The sequence below is a fragment of the Silene latifolia genome, chromosome 11, assembly GCF_048544455.1.
Source record: "Silene latifolia isolate original U9 population chromosome 11, ASM4854445v1, whole genome shotgun sequence".
In the NCBI taxonomy this organism is placed as follows: Eukaryota; Viridiplantae; Streptophyta; class Magnoliopsida; order Caryophyllales; family Caryophyllaceae; genus Silene; species Silene latifolia.
The window spans coordinates 162,098,259-162,112,499 of NC_133536.1; the positions used below are offsets into that span (position 1 = coordinate 162,098,259).

General features: G+C 44.4%; 3 protein-coding genes across 3 annotated transcripts; all 3 read left to right on the forward strand.

Moving 5' to 3' along the window:
- Positions 1 to 3,510: 3,510 nt before the first annotated feature.
- Positions 3,511 to 4,662, forward strand: LOC141614257 (uncharacterized). Its single transcript, XM_074433019.1, has one exon. It carries the CDS (start codon positions 3,511 to 3,513, stop codon positions 4,660 to 4,662), a length of 1,152 nt encoding a protein of 383 aa, XP_074289120.1.
- A 999-nt stretch (positions 4,663 to 5,661) lies between these two features.
- On the forward strand, positions 5,662 to 6,560 carry LOC141614258 (uncharacterized). Its single transcript, XM_074433020.1, has 3 exons — positions 5,662 to 5,853; positions 5,937 to 6,254; positions 6,402 to 6,560. The coding sequence occupies exons 1-3, from the start codon at positions 5,662 to 5,664 to the stop codon at positions 6,558 to 6,560; spliced, it is 669 nt and encodes a 222-aa protein (XP_074289121.1).
- Positions 6,561 to 6,575: 15 nt separating this feature from the next.
- On the forward strand, positions 6,576 to 7,025 carry LOC141614259 (uncharacterized). The gene has a single exon (XM_074433021.1). It carries the CDS (start codon positions 6,576 to 6,578, stop codon positions 7,023 to 7,025), a length of 450 nt encoding a protein of 149 aa, XP_074289122.1.
- Positions 7,026 to 14,241: the final 7,216 nt, after the last annotated feature.

Sequence of the window (14,241 nt, forward strand, 5' to 3'; positions counted from 1 at the left end):
ATGTTTTTGTGATTTTGGTGTAGATTTATTGGTATTTTTAATCGAATTAGTAGGTGAATTTTCCGGATGTTTTGTTAGCTTCTTCTTTCGAGCCATTGCTTGCGTAAAAAGTAAGCTGATTTTTAGAGGATTTCTCTCTCTAAAACTTTCTCTCTCATCCTGATTATTTCTCTTGTTCATCCATTGTTGGAAAGCTCAAGAACTAACAAGAAGGAGATTTTGTTGGTGCCCAAAAATCCGAAATCCCAAAGTAAGATTGACGATTTCTTCTCTAATCTTGTTTTTAGTTTGCATGCATAAGATCTTGTATTTATTTTATGACCAAATAAATTAATTCATATATGAATATGTAAACTTATGAGATTAATGAAACCTAACAAGTTGTATCAGAGCCTTAGGTTGTTTGCATGCAAATCGGTTTATGGTTTTTCCGAGTTATAAGATGCTTGTTACTCATCATATCTCACAAAACATGCTTTTTACCTCAATTAGCCCATCAATCTACTCTTTTATTGTTCCACTATCTCTCACAACCATATATAACTCATGTCCTTTATATCCAACACCTATCCCTCATAAGCCGGCGTTCTCCCTATCATAGCATTTGGTAACTTACGTATCAAGACCGTCACATATATAAAAGAATGCTTTAAGACCCAAAATATAATACATGTGTACATAGCCCACGACTCACAACAAATGTGAGAACATAGCCACCGATTAAAATTAAGGTAAAATCATAGCCACCAACTCAAAATGGCCGCCCACAGAGGTACTCGGTCGAGTACATAGCATACTAGGTCGAGTACAGGATACTCGGTCGAGTAACTATATTACTCGGCCCAGTTTTCGACTCCAGAAGCGAACACAATTATCACAGAGGATTACTCGGTCGAGTATTGGGAATACTCGGCCGAGTAGCCCTTACTCGGTCGAGTATTACTTTACTCGGTCGAGTACCAACACAGTTCTCAGCATCGTCTAGTTTTCGTAAAACAATCATATCTCACTCGTTACTTGGTCGTTTTGGGCGTGTGACCTATCGTTAGAATCGTAAGAAGACAAGCTATCACCTCAACTTGGAATTACAGCAATATCAATTCTAGAACTCGACTTATGTCAGTTTTAAGACAACCCTTCCGTAATCGTTCTTTATACAAATCAAATTTCCTAAACCAAAACAATTTGAACATGCATAAGGCAACAACAACAACTCAATACTTCAAGAAACCAGTACACAAGTGAACTATTATCATACCCACATGAAAATTAGACACGACGTTCATGTATATAGACACCTGCCCGTAACCATATGCTACTACCAACAATCAAGCATTAACATCATCATGCTCATATGCACATGTACCACTACCATACTTCATGCTCAAGATTGTATTAAACAAGTAACATGATCACATTCTTCATGCTTGTTAGGCCCAAAATATGGATATGGGCTGACTTGGGATAGTAGGTCTGGAAGCATTGTGGGACCAGGATATCAGGGAGCCAGGGTGACAGCATCAGCAAGCAGCGCAAGACGTGGGCTTTGATCCGCATAGAAGAAGCATATGAGAGTCCTAACACTTACCATATTGAGGGAACGAAAGTCCTATTCGGTATCAAATTAGAAATAACTTGGACGCAAAGCAAGAAACCCTAGCTAACCGAGCTCCCCTATATAAAGAGCCTCAGCGCAGAGAAGAAGGATCATCGAACAAGACAAGAAATACACCCTAGCATCCCTAGCAAACGTACAAACTGTATTTCCTCTCGAATTATAGTAAAAATATTGTTGGGATTCCATCTCCCCCTGCGGTTGTTTCCCAAATTGGGTTTTCCGCGTCACCAAAATCGTTTGTGTTCATTATTTACATCGCACATACATGTTAACTCACAACGAACAATCAAATCATAATACGGACCTAACGCTAAGACCACTTTAACCCTAAATTGGTAGAAATTTACCAAAACAGTTTGGCGTCCACCGTGGGGCCTAGTGGTCGTCTTCGTTAGTCAGTCTACACAGCAAACACAACATGTCCGGACACCAAGAAAACAACCCAGGTAGCACCAGCGGTGCCTCGGCAACGCGAGTGCCGCCCCCCTCGGCAACAACACAGGTAACATATCCCTCGGCAACAACGCAGGTAACATCTCCCCCGGCAACAACAGCACGCACAACCCCGGTTCAAGTCACAAGTACTGCCCAGATTCCAGCAGTCAAGCAAAGTTAAAGTTCCCAGGTAGCAGCAAGCCCATCTTCGGATAGAGTCCAGACCAGAGATCCAGGAGTCGTCCAGGGACGGCAGGGAGTCTCACAGCCTGAGAGAGGAGCACAATCTAGGCAACAGGCTCAGGCTCCCCCAAGTCCCACAAGCATCATGATAAGCAGATTGGACACATTAACAAGGACAATCAGGACTATGCAGAACGAGAATAGAAGCATGAGGTCCCATATGGAAGAGGACAACAATCTCCTCCGAGCAAAGATCAACGAGTTAAGAAGCCATGCCGCTAAATCGGCCCCTTGGATGCCGGAAGACAGGTCCAAGAGGTTACCAGGAGAAAGTGGGGATCGGAGGCAGACGCGGGTGTTGCCGCGCGAAGTAGCACTTAGGCTGGACATGGACGCAACACCACTGCCAAGAGGGGGCCTGGTCCCAACAGGGCTGGGGGCATTAACACCAGATGAGGAACCAATCCACCAGGAGTCGACACCCACGTCAGATGCAGAAAGACACCAGCAGAGCGGAGCAGCAGCTGCAGTCCCAATGATTAGGGCCCCGGTTACAAATCAAGCTGAGTATACGTGGGAAAGTGGCCCAGCTGCAGCAGCATCGCAGATGCGCCAACCAGCAGTCTTGGAATAGCAAAACTTTGTACGAGGAGCAGAACATCTGTCACAGGAGCATCTGCGACCCACCGGGAGAGAGACATACATAGAACAACAGTACCAGGAACTACGAAGCCTCCTCCGGAGGGTCCCAGGAATGTCGCTGCCTATGGAGATGGCTGCACCAGAAAGCTACGCTGACTCATCATTTACTAACGATATAGCTACAGTGGCCTTACCAAAAGGATTTAGCGTCCCAGCAATGACCCTCTTCGATGGAACCACAGACCCCTGTGATCACATTAGTCAATTCAAGCAGAAAATGATGGTTACCACAGCCACGGGAGCCTCAAAGGAGGCATGTATGTGTAAAGGATTTGGTTCGACCCTAACCGGAGCGGCGTTACAATGCTTCGTCGGCTTGCCTAACGGGACCATATCTTCATTCGCCGATCTGGTCAACGCATTCAACAAACAGTTCTCCAGTAGCCGGAGAACACCCAAACAGTCAAGTGATCTATATAGGATCGTTCAGGAAATAGGTGAATCAATCAAAGATTATGTCACCAGGTTCAATGCAGAAAAAAGTCTCAATACGAGGCTGCGATACGTCCACTGCCATCAACGCCTTCAGGCAGGGCCTAGATAAGGAATCAAACCTCTACAAAGAGTTAACAATGTATCCTTGTGAGAGATTCGACGAAGTCCAGCAGAGAGCTACAGCAGCGTTAAGGTTGGAAGAAGACATACATGCTAGAAAGGGAATAGCAAGCTTCGACAAACCCAGCAGGAAATTCATAACAGAAAAGAAAGACGAACGAGCCAAGCCATACAGCAGGCCCAATATCAGCAGAATAGCAGAAACTCAGCAAATTGACGACTCTCGGCATCCTCCTAAGCTATTAGAATACGGATTCAACACGGGAATGGAGGGGTTACTGAAAGCACTCAGAATCCTAGGTGATCAGGTGAGGTGGCCAAAGCCGCCCCCTGCTCAGGATCGATCCAACGACGACAGAGACAGCATCAAGAGGTGTGAATGGCATCAGGACATAAGTCACAGGACAGAGGATTGCTACAGGTTGCGAAATGAGGTGAAGTTCCAGGTACACAAGGGGAACTTGGACCACCTGTTATCACGTGGGGGCAAGCAGGATAGGAGAGAAGCATCAAATCAAGTGCTTCCTTCTGCTCCACCCATATGCACGAAAATTATTAACGTGATAACAGGCGGATCCGAGCTATCAGGTTTGACATATTCCTCCGCTAAGAGGAACGCCACCGGAAGTAAAGGGGATCATACAGAAACTTCATATAGAGTAAGCCAGAGCAATTTACCCCCAGTAACTTTTGATGAGACTGACACAGAAAGCGGTGCAGAGCAACACGACGATGCCCTAACTATAACGTTATCCATTGGCAATTGCACCGTACGAAAAGTATTAGTGGATACAGGGAGTTCTGTGAACCTCGTCATGCTCGAAACCCTCAAAACCATGGGTTTTGATAAAGAGAACCTGATAAAGAAATCTGTGCCCCAAGTGGGATTCAGTGGTGAGACTGCGCATTCAGTGGGTGAGATAACCATCCCAACATATATTGAAGGGGTGAACAAACTAGTAAGATACCTAGTCATTGAGGGTCCAACCACCTACAACGTGATACTAGGAAGACCATGGTTGCATCAGATGAAGGCGGTACCCTCAACGTATCATCAGTGTCTCAAGTTCCCAACGCCATGGGGTACGGTCACAGTAAAAGGAGATCGAGAGGAATCCAGAAACTGCTACGCTCAAGCCCTCAAGGCTACAACCAAGCTCCCCTCATAACAATTATAGAACCGGGGCTCCTCGACAGAATACAAGGATATGGTAGGTATAGACCCATCCGTTATTTCGCATAGGTTAAGCGTGAACCCAAGCTGTACCCCGGTACAGCAGAAGAGGAAAATTTGCGGCAGAACGAAATGAGGTCATTAACAAAGAAGTAGACAGTCTCTTGGCAACAAATAAAATTAGAGAAGTTAGCTACCCTGAGTGGCTTTCTAATGTGGTAGTTGTGTCCAAGAAGAATGGCAAATGAAGGGTACGTGTAGACTTCACAGATTTAAACAAAGCTTGTCCCAAGGACCCCTTTCCACTGCCACATATCGATGCAATGATGGACGCTACTGCGGGACACGAGGTACTCACTTTCCTCGACGCTTGGAGCGGTTACAATCAGATCAAGATGCACCCGTAAGATCAAGAGAAAACGGCATTCATGTCGGAAAGAGGCATATATTGTTACAAGGTATGCCCTGTGGCCTAAAGAACGCCGGATCCACTTACCAACGGTTGGTAAATAAAATGTTCAAGTAGCAAATAGGAAAGACCATGGAAGTATACATAGACGACATGGTGGTGAAGTCCAAAAAAGCAGAAATGCACATGGAGCACTTGGCAGACACCTTCCAGACGTTAAGGGAGTTTAAAATGAAACTTAACCCGTCCAAGTGTTCGTTTGGGGTATCCTCAGGAAAATTCTTAGGGTATATGGTGACCCAGAGGGGAATTGAAGCAAGCAAGGAACAGATAAAAGCAATACTCTAGCTAGAATCACCCCAGAAGCCAAAGGATGTGCAAAGGCTGGCAGGGAAGGTGACGGCCCTAAATAGATTCATATCAAGGTCCTCGGATAGGTGCAAGTTGTTCTATGATATATTTAGGAAGAGTCAGAAATTCGAATAGACTGAGGAACATGAAAAAGCATTCGCAGAACTCAAAAGCTACCTAAGCACGCCACCGTTGCTCGCGAAACCAGAGCAAGGGGAGCCACTATTCCTGTACATGTCAGTCACGGAAGCAGCTGTAAGTGCAGTCTTGGTTAAAGAACAAGAAGGAGTGAAACACCCCGTATATTACATTAGCAAGTCTCTGCTCCCTGCAGAGACCAGGTACACTTCCTTTGAAAAATTAGCATTGGCTTTGGTTACTGCTTCCTATAAACTGCGACCGTACTTTGAATCTCACACCATCCATGTAATAACCAACTACCCGCTAAAGACTATTATGAGGAAGCCTGAACTTTCGGGCATAATGACTAAATGGTCAGTACATCTTAGTGGGTACGACTTACAATTCGAGCCCAGAACAGCGATAAAATCCCAGGCCTAGCAGATTTCGTCTCTGACTTCTGCCCTGCTACCCGTGGGGAGGCAGAAGAAGGAATGCTGATAATAATGGGGAGTCAGGATAGCGAGATATGGACCTTGTACATTGATGGAGCCTCAAATGCAAGGGGGGCTAGTGTAAGTTTGGTCCTTCGGTCACCTAAAGGAGATATGATAGTACAAGCTATTAGGTGTGAATTCAAGGCAACCAACAACGAGGCCGAGTATGAAGCCCTTATACTTGGAATGCAAATGGCGTCAGGGCTCAAGGTAAGGAACTTGAGGGTGTATAGTGACTCCTTACTTGTGATAAATCATGTAAACAACGAATACGTGGCGCGTGATTAAAAAATGATAGCCTACTTAAAGATAGCCACAGAGCAAAAGTCAAAGTTTAGAACATTCAAGATAACTCAGGTGCCACGAGATCAGAACGTGGAAGCAGACGCCCTAGCAACACTAGGAGCCACCTTCCAGCCCACAGAACTATCAAACATACCTATCACCCATGTGTTGACCCCAGCAATCCAGAAGGAGCCAGATCACATTCCGGTGAAAGTGGATGTGCACATGTAGTATACGCAGGGAGTCATGACGCTGGTTTCCAATGTAGGACAGCAGGATGCAGATTGGAGAGTACCATACATAAATTGGCTAAGGGATGGGACATTCCCTGAAGACAGAAAGGAAGCACAAATTTTCAGGATAAAAGCCTCCAGGTATATCATGATTGATAACGTTCTCTTCAGAAAGTCGTTAACAGGACCATGCCTCTGGTGCTTGAGCAAAGAGGAAGCAGAAACAGTACTGCAGGATGTACACGGCAAAGAGTGCGGGAACCATGCTGGAGGACGAAGTCTGTCAAACAAAATTTTGAGACATGGGTATTTCTGGCCCACCATGCACGCAGATGCCGTCAATCATGCCAAACGCTGTGAGTCATGTCAAAAGGCGGCTCCAGCATTCCACCAGCCAGTGGAACCAATGCACCCGATTATCTCTCCATGGCCATTCATGATGGGGCATGGACATAGTCGGTAAGCTGCCCAGTGCTCCAGGAAACAGAGTGTATATGCTAGTGATGACTGATTACTTCTCAAAGTGGATTGAAGCAGAGGCAATGACAAAGGTAAAAGAGCGGCAGGTGATCTCTTTCATCAAGCGCAACATCATAAGCAGGTTTGGAATACCATCTGAAATCATATGCGACAATGGATCCCAATTCATATCAGATAACACCGAGGGCTTCTGTGCACGATGGAACATAACACTGAGAAAGTCATCCCTCAGATATCCGCAAACCAATGGCCAAGCTGAGTCCAGCAACAAAACCATTGGGGAGAACCTCAGAAAACGGCTAGAAGAGTTGGGGGGGGGGGGGGAAATGGGCAGATGAACTACCATTGGTACTCTGGTCAGACAGACCAACACCGAAAATGGCAACAAGCCAAACTCCATTTAGCCTCGTATACGGAGCAGAGGCAGTGATACCCTCAGAGGTTCTGGTGCCCATGCACAGGTACGACTGTCAGACGGCAGAGCAGAACAAGGTCGAAATGGCTAGGAGCCTGGATACAGTTGATGAGCTGCGAGAAAGCGCTTACATACGTATGACATCATATAAGCAATCCGTAGCAAGAACGTATAACAATAATGTCAAGATCAGGACCCTTGAAGTAGGGGACCTCGTACTCAGAAGGGTATTCGAAAATACCAAGAACCACAAGGCAGGCAAGTTTGCCTACAAATGGGATGGGCCGTATCAGGTCGAGAGCATTGTCAAGAATGAGGCATACAGGTTGATGACCATGCACGGTCAAATCCTGGATAAACCCTGGAACATCCGTCACTTGAAACGGTACTTTGTCTGACAAAGTGCCAAAACTTTAGTGTACAAAGGACCTTTCAAAAGTCCGTGAAGCAAAAAAAAAAAAAAAAAAAAAAGGGGTGGGGGTTAGTATATGCTAAGTGTTGGTGTGTTTCAAAAAACTTTTTCTTTTGTTTTTCCTAGTTTTTCTTTTTTTAATCAAGTAGAGTCGTTTTTAAACCAAGTAGTCCAGGCTGTGGCTTCCTGGATCCAGGTGTTGCCCTGGAACACCATGAGATAGCACCAGGTAATTTGCACTACTTTGGACTTTATAATGCTTCTACGAAGAAAGGCTTTGATACTAATGTTGGTTACTTGTCAGATAAGGACCACTTTGAGGGTCTGTAGACACCACAAAATATCTACCTAGCCTTACGGGTACCCGATGATGAGGCTCAAATTTAATGACTAAATGAAAATTGATAATGTTATAATTAAAGGCTCTTTACACTTATTTTCTGAGAAATTACTCGAAATGACATAAAACCACCCAAAAGTTTTTCATTCTCATTCAACCCATTACATATTAGTAACCATTTAATAAAATCCGAGGGTTATATTCCAAAGACGTATTATTGGCCTAAAACCAATACATGAGCGAGAAGATATAATTCATTGATATGGCCCGTGTAAAATTGGACATTGCTTGCTTTCGAGATCCGTAGTGTGCGACTCATCAAGTTGGGTTAAAAAAAACATTAAATAAAAGCCCATTTATTTCACCAAGTTACCTAAATTGTTTCTATCTTGAATGGAAGAGGAGTTGGAGATAGTTGGCTCCAACTATAAACCAAGTTACGTAATTTGTTTTTACATAGGATTTAGAATATAGAAGAATAGTTGAAGATAATTATGACAATGTGAGTAGTCGACAAACAGAAGACCTCTTAGAGCATTAAACTCTATCTTCGATGACTTCAAATTTGTACAGAGATTAGATACAAATCAGTATAAATACTACCAAGTCCATGACAATTATGGGGGGACAAAAATAAGACTCACAAAAAAATACAACCAGATGAGAGATTCACAAATAATACGAGAGATATACACGAGATCTAATTCAATACTCAAATATCCTATACTCTCACAAATCATCCGTCTCAAATATTCTATCCCAGTTTCAAATCAAGCCACACACAAATAAACCATCCCAGTTTCATATAAACGCATAAGAGCCAATAATTAACGACAAAGTCGATTTTCATTAATAGTCAAACATCCAGATAGGCCTGAGGGTACCGACATCAAATAAGTTTTTCTTTACTCTTTCTTTTTCTTTAATTCTTTTATTTTGTCTATTACTTATTTTCCCTATTTATTGTATTGACTAACCTAGTTAATTTGTTTTTGTAAATAATTTGTATTAAATTGTATAATTAACCTTCTTTTCGTCTTAATTTCGTCAAATATATAATATTACAAATAAATAGTAGAGGCCGTCAGTTTGACGGGCGGTCCGGGTGCCTAACACCTTCCCTGACCGTACCTTTACCCCCGAATCCGCAATCTTTGATTTAGGCCGGAGTGACGGATCAGTCCCCATTCCAGGGATCAAAAGGGGCCTTTTTCTGTTAACTTATTTTTGTATGTTTTTTATAAAACCTACTGGCGACTCCATATTATTTATATATTTTCAAAAAAGGACATTTTTTCAGGGATCTCACAGGGTCCAGCCCCTGCCATGTAAGGCTGCGAAGACGTTTATCTTAAGTCAAGCCACATGGAGAGCATACGCCGAAGTAGCGCAGGGTACGGCATACTAAGACCACCCATACCTTAACGTTAACTCAGTAATCCCATAGTTATGTCGTAGAGCAAAAGGTGCACGCACGGATTTCAAACGTTTGGAACCACAAGGAACGCAACATTCCTTGTTAGTCAGAAGCATTCAATGAAGGTATGCTCCAGTCAGCTAACCCTAGTGATAAGATATTTTACGTCATGGGTAAAATATGTTATCAGAAATCTATCACCAGGAACAGGGGCTGTGCACCTGGAACCAGGTCAGCTACCTGGGTACACCTATGTGGAATTGCAAATCCAGAAATCAATGGCAAAAAACGCAAGTATAACAAAAGAAGGGCCTGAAACCTGGGCCCAAAACTACTTTAAGTTGTGGCACCTGCTACCTGTAGCAGGCGCGATCAGAGTTTAAAGCTTGCATACCAGCAGGTGCAAAATAGGCCAAAATAAAAAATAACGAAAAAAGAGTTTTTTACAAACTTGCACCACACAGGACAATTTAAAATTTTAAGAGAGGTCAATCCTCTCAACAACTGCATTCTGACCAATGCTCTATTCCCCGTGCTCCACTTGCCTCTCTATTGCAGGTACCTGACCAGCCTCGGGAGTTGCAGCAGCATCTTCACCAGACTGCTCCGCCAGGATCTCCTCAACAGTCCCATAGATAGCTCCAGAGATATCCATGGTAGTGGAATCAGGCTCCGGATTGGCAGCCTCAGCTTCAGAAGGGAACAGGGCGCTCAGGTCCATACCATTGGGAAATGAACGGGCAAACTCGGCCAGCTCCTCCTCTAGATTCCAGGATGTGTGCCTCCCCTCGGTATATGCACGGATGCAATCAATCCGCCCCTCAAAAGCAGTGTAGCCTCCCACGTTTTTGGCTAGCTCAACCATCTCTTCAGCACGGGCCTCTGCCTTTGTCAGCCCAAAAGTCAGAACGCAGTTAGCTTCTTGAGTCCTCACCAACTGGTCTTTGGCTGCTTCCTTCTCCTTTAAGGCTGCGTGGAGCTGCTCCCTCAACTTGGCACAGGTAGCTGTGAGCTCCTTGTTCTTCCCCACGGAATCCAGGCACTCAACCTTGGCCCTCTGCAGCATCTTACGGAGATAGAGGGATGATTGAAGAGCCTGCAGTAAAAAAACCATTAGTCAGGGAAGCGTAGGGGCAAAGAAAGAAAGGAAATAGTGAAAGAAGACTTACCAGGAAGCAGTGTTCAGCAGCCAGGTCAGTCATTTCCTGGGGAGCAGTCGAGTCAAATGCCTTGGAGCAAGCCAGAGTCAGGAGTCTTTCCAGCGCAAGCCAGTAGTTGGCATGATCAGGATCCCCAAAGTTAGCAGAAAGGCGCAGCAACAGCTCATCAACATGGACAGGAGACCCAAGTGCACGCGATATTGGGGTCACTTTGATAGGCTCTGGAGCAGGCCTGGAGGAGGACCTCCTTCTTGAGGAAGCAGGGGAGCTAAAGGAGTCATCGGTTCTTTTCCTGGCATGACGCATCAGGATCTCAGAGGCAGAGGGTTTAGCACTTCCTGCGGAGGCACCATAACGCAAGGGATCAGAATGGAGAACCAATGGGTAAAAAGGCTTCTAAAGATTAAAACAAAAAGGGTGTTTACTGGAAGACATGGTTTCTTCAGTAGCGGGATCGTCTAAACAGGAGAGCAGGAGGGGAAACAGTCTACGGTCCTCAGGGATGGAAAAGAGCTTGGCAACAGAAGCGTCCTCGTCCTCGGATTTCTCAGGGTTCTTGAGTTCTGCATCAGATCAAAGAGGAAGAACAGTGAGTGACAAGAGCAATCAAGAATAGACATGCAAAATATACTTACTCTTAGCAAAAATCCAGTGCTCGAACAAGTAATCAGCGTGGATGGGGAGAGAATCAAACTTGACATAGAAGAAATCCTCATACCACCCATCGTCCTTCCCTTTAGCAGCCGACTAAAGAAAGTTTTCAGTCTTCTCCATGGCCCTGAAAATGTATTGGCCATGCCCCAATGACCGACACTCGAACCTATGGGCCAGATCTGACAATCCAATCTCGGCGCCCATACTGTTGTTCAAAGCAACAGTAGACAAGAGAATCCTCCATGCATAGGGGGCAATTTGGGCCATGGGGAGGGAGTTCAGGTAGATGAACTCTTGAATCATTGGGGGGAAGGGAAATTTAAGGCCAAGGACAAAAGGGTAAGTATATAAGCAGATCCACCCCGCACGAAAGGCGTCTGCTTTCTGACCAGGTTTGGGGATGAGGATCACCACATCATCACCCAATCCAAGCAGGGCTTTAATCTTAGGAATATCCTCTTGGGCTAGGTGGGAGTCGCCAGAATGCGGTTTTTTGAGGACTCCTTGTGAAGGGAAGTCATCATTTTCAAGGTCGATGGTGGTGGAGGAGGATGATGTGAAACGGGTTTTTGCCATGATAAACAAGGAGAGAGAAGCAGAAGTACCTTAGAGGACGGGAGAAGGCGGCGCGGACAGTGAAAGGACGTTGAGAGAGAGGGATTTGGGGAGACGGAAATTTGAAGATTTTGAGAAAAATGAAATGATGATGAAAAAGAAAGAGGAAGACGGGTGAGATTAAATAGGAGAGGGTAGTTGGGGTTTTGAAAAGTGTGAATTGAAATGGAGTATGCGAGAAGTCACTCAACGATACACTGCAATTTCCCGCTCAAATAATTAGGGTTGCACTCTCGCGGAAAATTGGGGGCAAACTGTTAGGCCCAAAATATGGATATGGGCTGACTTGGGACAGTAGGCCTGGAAGCATTGTGGGACGCAGGATATCAGGGAGCCAGGGTGACAGCATCAGCAAGCAGCGCAAGACCTGGGCTTTGATCCGCATAGAAGAAGCATATGAGAGTCCTAACAATTACCATATTCAGGGAAGGAAAGTCCTATTTGGTATCAACTTAGGAATAACTTGGAGGCAAAGCAAGAAACCCTAGCTAACCGAGCTCCCCTATATAAAGAGCCTCAGCGCAGAGAAGAAGGATCATCGAACAAGTCAAGAAATAAACCTTAGCATCCCTAGCAAACGTACAAACTGTATTTCCTCTCGAATTATAGTAAAAATATTGGTGGGATTCCGTCTCCCCCCGCGGTTGTTTCCCAAATTGGGTTTTTCGCGTCACCAAAATCGTTTGTGTTCATTATTTACATCGCACATACAGGTTAACTCACAACGAACAATCAAATCATAATACGGACCTAACGATAAGACCACTTTAACCCTAAATTGGTAGAAATTTACCAAAACAATGCTCAATATCAATCAGATACAAATTCACAATTCACCTTTCATATTTTACCATGTTCCAACACTTAACATGCCAACATATTCATGCTCAAAGTTTAACATCAACAATCCACGATGCATCTTTCAACAACTATCACATTCCACTTCTTTCATCATTTCATCCAACCATGCACAAGATTCAAACTATAGGTATCAAACTCACATGACTCAAACATACAACAGTTTCCCCCCATGTAACCGGCATGAGATCGTAAGGGCCTTAATGCGACTTCGGGACGTCTCCCAAGTCTTTGCGGTAGCTCCAAACAACTATCCCCGAGTTCATTTTATTTAGACTCCCTAAGTTCATTGGGTTCATTAGTTTTAGGTGCCGGAATCGTCGGCTCTGATACCACTTTGTAACACCCCCTCATACCAAGGTACCTTACCAAGGACTACCCTATCATGAAAGGCTGTTACCATCTCGATTTTCCGAGGTTAGTATATCAAAGTTACCAATTCCAAACAACCTTTATTAAAGTATAAAGACTTAGTGATTAGATGTTTTCAAAATCAACCAAACATTAACTATGAAAGGTCTAACATCTACAGAGAATGTAAGCAAAGTCTTTTGACGGCGGAAGCTAGACTCGAGTGGTGACTCCCCATGACTGTCCCATAGCTAAACCACAGGTTTTACAAAACAACAACCGGAGTCAATTACCGTTCAATCAAGATAAGGCAAACAAACCATGTAACCGACTGATCATCCTCCATCCCCGGTCTCCCGATCTCACACAGTAACCAACTGCACACCAAAGTGTGTAGCCCTGTCAGATTACCCATCACAACAGGTAATCCTCGCCGCCAGTGGGTGACCACAGCCCATCCCCACCTAGTCCAGCTCATCAACAAGCGACTAAAAATCCATGTCCCTTAATGTGCACATCCCCTCCCGTGGCGGGTTCCACGGAGGGCGAACGAGGGTGTGAAGCCACTCCCGCAAGTGACTCCACCACAATCATATATACCACAGCATCACAGCTGTCACAACACCACAATCGTCACAACACAACCACATCACCACAACACCCATCCTCCGATGATCAGCAGAAAACAACAATTATGAAACAAACACAATTTTAATCAATTAAAAGTACTTAGTAGGGAAACCCTACCTTTTCGCAATCCGCTACGCTGCAATCAATCATACAAATGCACAACTAGTAACACATCATCACCTACAATAACGATAATCAACAATCAACAACATATGATGACCAAAACCCTAAACCCCCAAATTAACCAAATTAGGGTTTGTTAACTTATAAGAATGACAAAAGATGAACAAGGATAAGACACTTACTACGGCGATTGACACGAAATGAGATGCTAGAACCCACAATCG